General features: G+C 41.5%; 1 protein-coding gene across 9 annotated transcripts in view; it reads left to right on the plus strand.

Moving 5' to 3' along the window:
• The window catches only part of ntng1a (netrin g1a), a 78,899-nt gene that overhangs the window by 58,575 nt on the left and 7,820 nt on the right, over positions 1-12,504 (plus strand). For 3 of the 9 annotated variants that reach the window (XM_063912242.1, XM_063912241.1, XM_063912248.1), the window contains exons 5-6: positions 4,801-4,827; positions 11,273-11,440. In XM_063912242.1, coding sequence (XP_063768312.1) covers positions 4,801-4,827; positions 11,273-11,440 — 195 coding nt within the window. Of the gene's footprint in view, positions 1-4,800; positions 4,828-8,560; positions 8,606-9,653; positions 9,714-11,272; positions 11,441-12,504 lie in introns of all 9 variants that reach the window. The other 6 variants (XM_063912243.1, XM_063912247.1, XM_063912244.1 and 3 more) reach the window with 3 other exon arrangements.

Genomic DNA, 12,504 nt, shown 5'->3' on the forward strand with positions numbered 1-12,504 from the left:
CTCACAGTTTAAGGATCTCCTTTGATCAAAGCATTTAAAGGCACGGACACGCCGTGGATTTCACTGTAATGATTCATCCTCTGACTGAAGAGGAAAATCCACATGAGCCTCTCACCATCTGAAAAACCGGGCACTTCTTGGTCCCAGGTGAAAATGAAAAGACGGCCTGTCATCTCTGGACAGGGACAGTTATTGTTACAACGGATTGCATTTTAATGCTGTTGTTCTCCAACTAGTGTTCTTAATGCAGAGCCATCAGATGCAACATTCTTATTGTATTTTGCCAGTCCTACTGGGAGAGGTTCATCTTAGAAATGTCATCACACACACACACACACACACACACACACGCACACAAACATGATCCCTCACACTCATTTGCACACGCTGTACATACACAAATATAGACCTGATTAATTTTTCCTCCTGTGTAAAGAAAGTAGGTTTCTATACATTTTTCAATGACAAATCCACAAGGGACTAATAATGATCTACATTCTACTGTAGCATAAATCTCATTATTTTGTGAATGAAGACAAACAATTTCTATTGTATAAGACCCTCTAAGATGTGACATTTGAACATAGATTATGTGGTTTACATATTTATAGGCATTAAATGGATTCATGAGCCCTGGTTAGCACATTACTTACTGATGTATTGGTGTAATCACATTACTTTACTGATGAAGTGCTAATAAAGCACTTGTGTAATCACATTACACATGCCAGTGTGTGCCAATAATAAATAATAATTCCATTTATAAATTCAATTCAAAACCAATGTTTGATAAAATAAACATGGTAATCATTTGAAATTGATCCTTCCCATTGTTTAAATGTAAATACAGTAAGACACTAGGCTTTCAGTCATTCACTGCCACGTGTTCACAGATCTTCACACATAAACACATTTGCTGGGTAAACATAGCTTCATTCCCATCTTCTCCCCTCTCGCACCAACATCTCCCACTCATTTATGCTTCTTTCCTTTTTCCACAGCCATTTGAATTTCCATTTTACCCCCGTTCGCTCTCTTTTTTCTCTGTAAAGCTCATTGCCCGTTGTTTTGCATCCCCTCGTTCTTTTGCTCTCGCTGCCCTTCTTCCCCACCATCATCTTCTTCTTCTCCCTGCGCCTATTCTTGCTCCATCTTTTGGTTTTGTTTCATGCTCGCATTCTCTTTCTCTATCCCCCACAACACCCCCAACCACCCCAGAGACCAAGCTTGTTTACTCTGTCTTTTCCACATCTCGGCTCTGTGCAGCTGTGACGGTAATCTTTCTTTCAAATATTTGTTTCTTCCTTCTCCAGATTTTTTTATTATTCTTTCCCCCATAGCTACCACCAATGAAGTACACCTCTTTCCTTCCCTGAAATCTTAAACTGTTCTTCTTCCAACTTGGCTCCTGGGCTCTTTAAGACTTGCCACCTTCAATTCAGCTATACACACTGAAAGAGAGTGGGGTTTAGCCGGGCACTCCTGTGAGGCAAGCCGTAATTTTGCTCCTAAGGAATTCAATCAAGTTTCGCGCCGTTTGCTTTTGTTTTGGCAGCCTTTCCGCTGATAACCAGTTAGCAATGCCTGTCACCACCACTAGCCAAAGAGCTCCACATGATGGATTGCTATAAAATGATGTCAGCCAGGGAAAGTAATTACCAACTTTGCCTGCGGTGGAAATTTAGCAGTTAAGCCCTTTTTCAGAGTAGGTGGCACCAAGACAAACAGGTGAGACAAATCGAAGGTCAAAGCAGAATGGATACTGACAGGAACAATGTCATGACACAGACAAACACCGCCACGCCGACACCTACATGAGCTCTTGGCAGTAGAATCCCATATAGCACATACTGTATATATGTGACACATCGAGGGAGAATAAATTACAGATTAGCTTGTTCAGTGAGGAAATAGGATGTAAGCCAAAGATGTAGAGCCCATAGATCCATGAGACTACATTTTATTATTAGTTTCTGATGATCCATTAGCACGGTTAAAGTGGTGATCTTGGATGGATGACAACAAAGCTTCAACTGGACCAGTGACCCTGGGAATTGTAACCACAGCTCCCTCATGTGAGACTTATTGTAAATCAGTTGACGGCCCACATGATAAAGGCTCTCTGCTGTATTTTAATGCCCATGTTCGTTTGTGTGTCTATTCTTTTGCTGAACCCACATGCGAACAGATCATGTTCAGTGAATCGCACAACCCTCAGAGATCATGTTCACCAACCAGCGGATCGCAACCATGATCCCTGCATAACTCCCAAAAATCAATGGAGGACACCGTAAACATAAGCAGCTCCTAATGCTCTTCCTGTGCGATAGGACCAAATTAGATTGCAGCCATGCCCCGTAATGGTGGGGCCTGGGCAGGTGAAGGGGATTGGAAATGACGGTGATTGAAAATTAATCGAATGACCCGACATGGGATCCTGGACATCTGCTCGAACCCCACAGGTTGTTCATAAGGCGGCCAATAATTGCTCTGACAGTCCACTGTTGTTCCAAATCATGACCTGGAAGAAAAGGTTATTTGGCCCTGAACCAGACCAAATTACAGAGGGTCATTAGCTGATTTCGTAGTAAGTTTGACTCGATAAGATCACTTTTCTTACAATGGAGTGATAGGTTCAACACTTATTTAGGAAAAGCAAACACGTTTCATACAATGAAGCTTAATGTGTGTGTCTGTGTACCTGAAGAATGTTCTCTGTGTGCACACGCTAATGGAAGTCACCTCTCTGCAGCTCTCTGGTTTTATATTTACATCCCTCTCAGGTTAATGTAATGGGTCCCCTGCCAGGCTCGATGTAGGTACAGAAGCGCCTATGTATTATTGTCAGCCTAATCAGACTCATTCAGCACTTAGTTAGGGTTTTTCTCCCTTTTCATGGTTCACTTAAAGAGCTGAAAAACTTGCAATTTCACATGTTTGACTTTGTGAGGAACTACATAATGTATAATTGGCATATGCATACATAGAGATTGCCCTAGCCTAGTCACTGTTAGCATTGATATGGGATTTTTGGAAAATGGGATTTAAATATGAAACTGATTGACATATATATTAAGACTGAGGCTATACCTGCTCATACCAGACTAATTAAACTGTACTTTGTGAGTTAGGTTATTGTCCTTGCCCTTGTCCTTCCTGGTTAGCATCTGCCCAGCCCCTTGAGGTTTGACCACTGATACGCTCCTTCTCCATATGTCAGCATAGCCTCCTACACTTCACAGCTTTCAGACGGGTCACAGATTTGGCTCCCTTAATACAGCTTGCAGGCTGAGATCAGAGGAAGAGTGATTGAATTGATCAAAGTCCACAAACACATGCACATACGCAGGAAATCCTCATATTCCCCCAGAGTACTTGGAGATATTTTGTGACGGCTACATTATAGGCCCCCCAAACTTCCCGCACAGATACTTCCACGGCTTCCTCAGCCGAAGATGTGATGGTTAAGCGAATGATTGTAGAGAGACAAAAAAACCTACTTATTTCATTTCTTCCTCTTTAATCTATGAGGGCGCATTTCTCCCGGTGCCCTGTATGCTTCCCCTTTTCATGGTGAGGGGGTTTGTTTGTTTGTTTTTGTGGGCATGCTGCCTTATTGGGGACAGGGGGTGCAGTCCAAACAGATGATTAGATAAAGTGTTGCTGGCATTGATCTCCCGAAAGCAAATTCCTCTCAACACGAATGGCAACCAAAAATTACAAAGCAGTTTCCTTCAAGCTTAAAGACGCAATGTCGGTGCTTAGATCATTAGCTTCTTGTGAAGACTATTTCTGCCTTTTAAACGTCTCAATCAAACTCAGATCTACGGCCAGCCAACGTCCTGGTGTGGGAGAGATCTGGTCACCATGGGGATGAGACAGACTTTATTATCTGCTCGGTGACAGTCTGGCACAAGGGATTGCTTGATGGAGGGATGGGCAGGCAGGCAGCAGGATAAGACATGCTCTCCTATGGCAGGAATCAGACGCAGAATTTCCCATTTATGATATCATTTGACATGTTGCGTGTCTGTGTGCATCAGATTCCGTTTCATGTGTCTTTGGCAGCTCATGCTTTAAAGACAGTGTGCTGAGAAAGGGTCAACTTTTTAACTTCAAAATATCAAAGTCTGTCTGTGAGCTTGTGGTGTGTGCTGAAACTGTTTTTTTCAGTGATTTGGAGATATTTCCAGGTGTGTATCTTTTGCTGTACAAGAGGGCAGCAATGACCTTTCAAGGCAACAACAGGGAAATCAAAGCAGAAATAATGAAGGGAACCAGAAGAAACCAAAGAGAGCAATTGAGATCAAAACGAAGGTTCAAAGATGGATGTTGTAGCAAAAAGGGCGACTGTGGTTCAGTGTCCGATCGGTCAATCGAAGGGTCAGTGATTCAATCCCAGCAGTCAATGTGTCCTTAAGCAACATATTTAACCCTATGCTCCCGTAGTCATGTCTGCATTATTGAAGTGTATGTAAGCTGCTTTGGATAAAAGCACCTGCTAATAACACGGAATGAAATGCAATGAAAGAGTAGAAAGTGAGGGAAGGGACACTCTCTACCCCTAACCTGATACTATTGTATTACAAGTCTTCAGTTTCAAGGTATACTGCTCATCAAGATTTCATGGAATGAATCACGGGTGTTGGGGTATGAACACAATAAAGGCAGGAAGAGGATGGCAAGACTAACCATACACTGCTGGGACGAACGTTAAAGTGATTGCCTTAAAGACAATTCAATCTCAAATCTGATTGTGATTCTAATTTAAGTTGTGATTTTTCTCTTTCTCTCTTGCAGGTATCCCTAATAACATTGGTCCAGTTAGTAAGTACAACTTACAAAATAACTATATGAATGCTTGATGCTTTGCTTTGCCTATTGTGCCACCCTTCACCATACATCCCTGAAGCCAAGTGTTCATTTCTGATTCCAATCTTCCTACAAAGGTTCGCTCAACAACTGTTGACTTACCTTATTTTTGGGGAAGAAAGATAAGCAGTAGCTAGGGGCTATGTTGTCATGATGTAGGCATATTAATTTACCTTATCCAGACTCAACTCAACCAGATTACACTTGCCTGGATCTGCATGCAGAGTTACGTTTTTTTTTCTTCTTCTCTCCCATGCATTATAAATAAATGGCATCTAGACTTTATTAAAGTGCCAAGACGTCTCTGGCAGTAAAATGTCACAGGATGTCATTTTAATATAAGCCGCAAGCGCCTGGGCTGGTATTATCTTCATCAACCAGTAGCCCCTAAGGAGGGGAAGGAAGAAGAGAGGTGCCATGTCTCATGTTACTGCTGCCTGGAAGGCTATGTGATGCAGGAACCATGGGACTGTATTGAACAAGTCAAAGTGCATTCACAGCCAGGCTCAATTCTCTTTATCTTTTTTCTCACTGCTCTGTTCTTAGTGAATCTTCTCTGTTTATAGCCAATTGTTGGTAAATTGCCCCCTCCATGTCTGATCCTGGACCTACATAGCCTGGCTAGGGTTAAAGAGACATGGTAGTTTTTGATAAACTGGCCCCGATGATCAACTTGCCGGTCAAATGGTTAAGACAAGTCATCTACAGTATACTGTAGATGCAATATTGTCGTTCTGGCTCAAATTCACTGGTATGAGCGCAATTATCTTATCTAAAGAAAACCAAATGACCTTTGTTCATAGGAAATTGTAACTGGTTTTAAAGTATATTTTGATTAATATCCTTTGGGCACATAACCAATACCCTATTAACAGCAATGCCTGATCCCTTCACATCACTTCAAAGGAATTAGCATCTAGATGAGAGCAATATCTTGACAGTCTGAGAAACTATTCATTCTTTTTTAAAATTGTTTTATAATGCTAGTGGCGACCCAATATCTAATTCCCAAGTGTTACCAAGCCAAGCCAGGACACGAGGAGGACACGGTTGTTTTCATCATTTAACGGCTAAGATGATCCCTGGGCAAGTTTCCCAAAGCGTGCTGTGTCAGACCCAGGCTGAAACAGAGTGTTCCCAGGTGGTTTTTAATCAGGCTTGAGATTGGAAGTGAACACTGGTTGTAAAGTCTGATGCTGTGTCATGAGTCAGAAATGGACATATGGCCAAGAAGAGCAAACTACCCTCTCCAAATGTCCCCCTGCATGCCTTCCTCATCACATTAGAAATAATGTGTCCAACTCATGCACTGCCTGACGAGAGTTCAGCATGTGTGTGCATGCTCCTCGTATATACATGCCTACATAATCACGTGAGTCCTCTCTATCCCATCTAAATAGGCTGTCCTCAAATCCTTTACAGGGAGAGTGTGCATGCTGATAAGTGTATGGTTGTGTGTGTGAGAGTATGTTTGTTTTTCGGGAAGGGGTTTGATGTAGAAAAAACGAACGTCTTCACTTCTCATCCAGATTGCCCCTGAGGGATTTAGAGTTCTTCACACAAGAGGCTGTCTTGTCACTTTAGCCTCCCAATGAACAAGAGAACTGAACACACTGGAGAGGATTAGGCTGTTTTAGATGCAACACAAACCCATTTTAGTCCTACGTTCTTAATAGAGGAAGAATAAAGTGGACTTAAAAAAGTATTGGAGGTCCATGAGGTTGTGAAATGGACTAAAAGCAAAACCATTGTGGAAAAAAAAGAAAGCACAGCGTTTTTCATGCTTGTGTTCGAAAGCCAATTGAATTCCTTATTGACTTTTCTCAATTCTATTTCAAGTTTATTAAGTCAGGGAGAATTGCCTAATGCAGACCATTAAAGTGAAATTAATATTTTAAAAAACAATCCTGCCTACGCAAGATTGCATTTCATTATGGCTATGGCATTGATTAAAGTCCGTCACCAGTCATTTAGCTTGCCTAACCTGAATATTCCCCATAACGAAATAATTAATGGGACCCAGATGTGTATTACATCCAATCAATTGCCAACAAAGAATAATTAAAAATGACCTTACTTCACCAATTAGAAGATATAGATCCAGACAGCGCAGTTTGCTAATGTGTTGTTTCTCAGATAAAACATATTTTGGGGTAGATTCATTTCTCCTGCCCTAACGAGTCAGCTGTGTTCATGAGGAAATAACTTCCCCACTGAACGCTTAACAGAGGAGTAGAAGAACTAAATTCACAACAATTTGACAATTTACCAGGTATAACACCTGAGTTTGAGTGGACCCTTTTTCTTCAGCTCTTTATTTGTAAATCTATCACTTTCAAAGAGCCTCTCATCGAGTGTCTCAAGTGACTTCAGCCCACCTGAGATGTGGCAGTCATCACTTATTCCAGAATACCCCAGCAGGATCCATTGTAGAATATTTTTGGGGGAGATGAAACAAATAAAATAAAAGGATGTAAGCGGAGGAACTGCATGATAGTCTTTTGTTCAGGCAGTTTTAAAAATCAATGATTTCTGTTTTAAAGTCAAAGTCCACTTTATTGTCAAAATGTGTTATACATACAGAGCATTGAAATACCGTTTCTGGCAGTCCCACAGTGCAAATATAAACAAGGACATATAACATAAAAAGATAAGAGCCTAGAAAAAAAAGGCGGAGTGAAGAGGGGTATACAAAAATGTTTTAAGTATATACATATATTAGACACGATCAACACAATTTAAGAGCAAGGAGGCTTATGAGTGATTGTCACAGTGTGCAGACATGCCAAGCTCAAAGCTAATATTTTATTTAATTCCAATGCTGTAGTATAAAACAATCTTTGAATCAATAATCAAAAAGTCATTTTTTTTAATGATCCGGTCGGAATAGAAGTCTCGTATCTGATTCACGCTTAGTTAGGCTAATAGGCTCCATGCCAAGACGCCACTGGATGTTAATTACCCAAGATTGCATGATTCATGAGTCAATAGCAAAAGGACAGAAAGATCAAGTGAAGAGATAAAGGGGCACAATGAGGAAACTTATCCGTCTTCCTCCCTTTGCTTGAGTCCTCTCCATTTCCAACCACAGTGTATTTCCCTGACACGGAAATACGGACGTGTATGTAATTATTCGGTTATGCTACCCACAGCAGTCCCCCATTCCAAGTCCCAAACACCTGCCATTATTTATTCATTGTTATTCCTCCACCAGAAATACACTGTAATTAGATATTGATTATATAGTCGATGTGATGAATTAAACAAAATGCCCCCTAACTTCTTCATTTGCTATACATAGTTTAGACTCGCTTGCATAAATCATGACTTTAATACTAAATGAAAGAGGGTTTTTTAAATCTTTTTTCTTCAGTTTTTCACTCATCATCGCCATTGCCATAAACACACAAACAGACAGCAAGCCAATGGAAGTCACACCAATTACATACAACGTCCCTCCAATGTCCTCAATGGGTCTTTGGATGCATTCTCTTTGCTCATCCCTGCCCAACTGTTTTTGCTGTTACCTGATTTACAGATATAAGTCATGCTAGACATGTCCATGTCTCCAGGTCTGTGTGTACACTACCACCGAGTCCCCCCCCCCCCCCCATCCCTTTAGACTATATGTAAATTGCATCACATAAGTGCACATGAATAACTCCTGGTTTCTCTCAATTGCACGCAGTTCGGCCGAATGTGTCATCCCTAGGTGTCGCTAACCGAAAAGAAGGTAGGCATTTAAGAATATGCAACAACTCTTTTTTTTTTTCACAGATTCATTTATCTCCGGGTTTTTGCTAAAAGCACTCTTTGATAGCTATTAGTATTTCTATATGAGCACGGGTATCATTCCCCTTTCAAATCTTGGCTATTTATTGACAACCTAAAAAAACATCCTCGGCCTGCTCGTCTTTCCCGTGATGAAGAGTCGGGCTCCTTTAGTGGAGGCTTGTGCATTCATGGGGCACTCAACACGCTGCAGGGCCTTACATTATCCTCTCAATGTGTGCACTGTATGTTTATACATACACCCTCGATTTTAATTAGGTGCAGAGCTTCCAGGGATTCTCGCTCCCATCTTGGCGTAACTGGAAAAAAAAAAAGCAGGAGAGGTTCCACTGTGTTTTTATACCGATTGATGTTAGGCTCATCTCAGCCTAATCCATTGTGCAGATGTGATGTGCAGCCACCTCACAAACAACTAGCACACACCCACTGAGCTCTGTGTTTCCATGACTGCAGCCAAGCACACTCGTGTTTGTAAGGGGCTTATGTCACCCAGTACAATAGCAGAGGCTGGGCCTATTAATTCTTTTTCCCACTGTTTGTTTTATGACCGTAAAGAATTTGAGGGATTGATGTGTTCACTGCTAGCCAGTTTCCTTGCCTACGCTACTGTGAACAAATTTATAGGGCGAAAATTCTTGGATGGCCTCCATCGAGGTGGAGAGCAGTTTGTCAGAGCACAGTTTCTGTCCGGGGAAACACACATAGAGCACTTGTTAAGGAAATGAAGCATAAAAGAAGGACCATAATATTTGAATTCTTCTGCATCTAAAGCATTTGTAACAGATGCTGCTACATGCAGCCAACTTCACTTGGCAATGTCACTCCTTATTTCCCAATGCCATCATTCATCATTATTGCGTATGTTTATTTCTCTTTTTACAGTTCCAGTTTTATCAAGCATTATGCTCAGTAATTCTCTGACATAACATGTTTTATGTTTAATTGCAATATCATGTTTTTTTTTTTGTTTCTTCTTTTAAATTGTCTAGTAGCTCCTCAGGTTGCATTATCCACTGCCCCTTCTGTCCACGTTGCAAACAGCAAGCGAGGTAGGAGCTGGAATTCATACATTGCCCCTTAGATGACCCCCTGAGCCCCTCTCACTGTGTAAACTGATGTTTCTGTTTTACTGTAAGTCCCCTAACCCTGGTAGCACTAACCCAATGCTAGAAGCCTGTGTATCCATATTTTGGCCTCAATACTGGAGCGATGGCCCTCACTGCGCAGCGCCCATTGAGGGTTCATTCATCTATGGAATCGTTTCTAAACACCATAAAAGTCCCTTGGAATAGTATCTCTTTCAGTTCAAACTAAGTGGGTGCTGGAGACTACAACTATTTTTGGTGAATGTGTTTCCGAGAATCAAGACTTTTTATTCCACATTCGTGCATGATTTATGACCTTAGCCTATTTCTGGAAAGGAGGGATTATTTGTCTTCGGAGGGTATGTCTGCGAGAGGGAGGACTTTAATGTAGAAGATCTAAGCTCACAATGGGACAAGACTTTCTGCTTTAGGTGAAATGTAGAGTGGACTACACAGTTTGCTGCTCCTTCATTTTCAAGCCTAGTCAGGTCATTAGCATCCGGACAGAGAGACCTGACCTCAATAGAGATCCTTAATAACCACAATCCTTTGGACGAAAGCCCCATCCGCCACCACCCTGTTCTGGATCCGTAAGCATTCTGTCTGCCAGTGAGGCTTAAGGTCACATCTGTCTCTGCTGTGACACGTGGTGTCAGTGGTCACTCAGTGTGGGAGAATGATGCTTAATCGGAGAGTGGAGCTGCTGCACCCCTTAGGGCAGGCTGCCAGTAACTATCATAGACTGCAGCATGAGGTTTTACAGTCCAGCTACAACTCCATACATCTAATTCAGCATGACCTAACACTGCATAGCAGGCCTTGACACACTCTGCCAGTGCAACTCAGCTTATGCTCACTTTCCTTATTGACTGCTTTCGGTTGTAATAAGCCTTTAAATATGACTATCTAACCATTTGTTCAATATTTGTGGGATAAATTAAGTTTTTTTTTAAATTCAACATCATTCATTTCATTACAGAGGGTTGTGAAATGAAGTGTTGTTGAAAGTTTCATCCTGTTCCCTGGAACCATATTGTCCATAACAGTCAAGAAATCAATAAGGCAACAATTTAAAAACTCCCCAGTACCATTCCCTGAGTTGAAAGATCCATTTCATTCATGTTTTGACCTGCCTTACGCTTCCGTTGTCGTTTCCAATGTGACCGTGTCTGTGCGTCATCATTTCTTGCCTTTCTTGCCTTGTGTTGTGGTGTGCTTGAAGTGATGTGACCTCTTGGGGTCCAACTAACGCCGTGCTTACTTTGGTGTGATGTCTTCTAACTCTGGCTGTGTCCATGTCAGACTAATCATGAGTTGCCATCCCTTTCATCATTTTCCCAACATCTCTCTCCTCACAACCAAGTCTCCATTTGTAACCTTGCATGCCATGGTGCCTAAATTCTTGCTAACACCACCGCCGTAGCACTCGAAGCAAGAGCAACAATGCCAACACTCCCTACCGCGTCTCTCTCTTCCTTTTTCTCTCTTTCTCCCTTCTCTTCCCCTCACACTCTCTTTGCAAGACTGCGAATGCTTCGGCCACTCCAACCGATGCAGCTACATCGAGCTGCTAAACACCGTCATTTGCGTGAGCTGTAAGCACAACACTAGGGGCCAGCACTGCCAGCTATGCAAGCTGGGCTACTACCGCAATACCTCAGCAGAACTGGACGATGAAAATGTGTGCATAGGTTAGTCGCCCACCGGCCCCTTTCATCGCCACCCTGCTTTCACACAAAAACTGTTCTTTCCTCACCTCCTGTCTTTGACTGATCACCAGAGAAAGTGTCATCTTTCATCCCTGACCGCTTCATCATCACTACACCCGTCTGCCTCCATGTTTTTCAGTGGTCTTCACATATTCCTGTATTGCTTCTTCTGCTCTCACACAATTTGAAGGACTCTTATAATTCAGCTTTAGTCAGACACACACTGTGATAATGCTTAAGTGATCTGGGCATGGTTTTAATAACTGTAGAATGTGTTGTGAGTGCTACAGTACCAGGGTTAGCTAGCTGCTAGCTTGTGTTTATTGTTTTTATTGTATTAAGTTTCTAGCTCCTTGCTTGTACTTAGCAGCCAAAAATAGCCAAGCATTATTAGCTAGCATAATCTGATTTGCAGATACATATAAAAGAATAAATTATATGCACAAACTAATGGAAACACCTCAAACAGTCTCATGTCTGAACGAGTAACATGAAGCTGGCAGCATGTTAGCATAGCATGTTAAAGGTAGCCTGGGTTTGTGAGATTGAAAAAAAATAATGTTAATTGATGACCACTTCACGCGCCTTTTTTAATAAAAGGCAGAACTGTAAACGTAGCTTTCTCATTGCCTGGCTAGCTGTTTCCTTTTGTTTCTTATCGTTACGCTAGTATTTCCTAAAATGTATAAGTAACTAGATCATTTGTGAAACGGGTCATTGTTTAAAAATGTCATTTTACTATAAGTTTGAAACCTCATGCTTGTCTAACACCTTTAGAATTACAGACAAGTAGTATTCAGTTTAAGATGACTGGTCTGTGAAGACACTGTCATCTTAAAGATTTTGGAGTTAAAGGCCATCTTCATCTGGTGTTTCTGTTATTTTGTCCATTACCTTTACACCGGGATTCATGCACTGCATCATCTATTTTTTGTACATGTAAAAATGTGTGAAAAATTACATTTTACATACTGTAGTTCCTTAGGCAGTACTTTGGTTCCCTATTGGGTTCTCTAGTTAATGCGCGGAGTGTGAGTTCTCGGTAC

The sequence above is a fragment of the Eleginops maclovinus genome, chromosome 21 (genome assembly GCF_036324505.1).
Source record: "Eleginops maclovinus isolate JMC-PN-2008 ecotype Puerto Natales chromosome 21, JC_Emac_rtc_rv5, whole genome shotgun sequence".
NCBI classification, from domain to species: domain Eukaryota; kingdom Metazoa; phylum Chordata; class Actinopteri; order Perciformes; family Eleginopidae; genus Eleginops; species Eleginops maclovinus.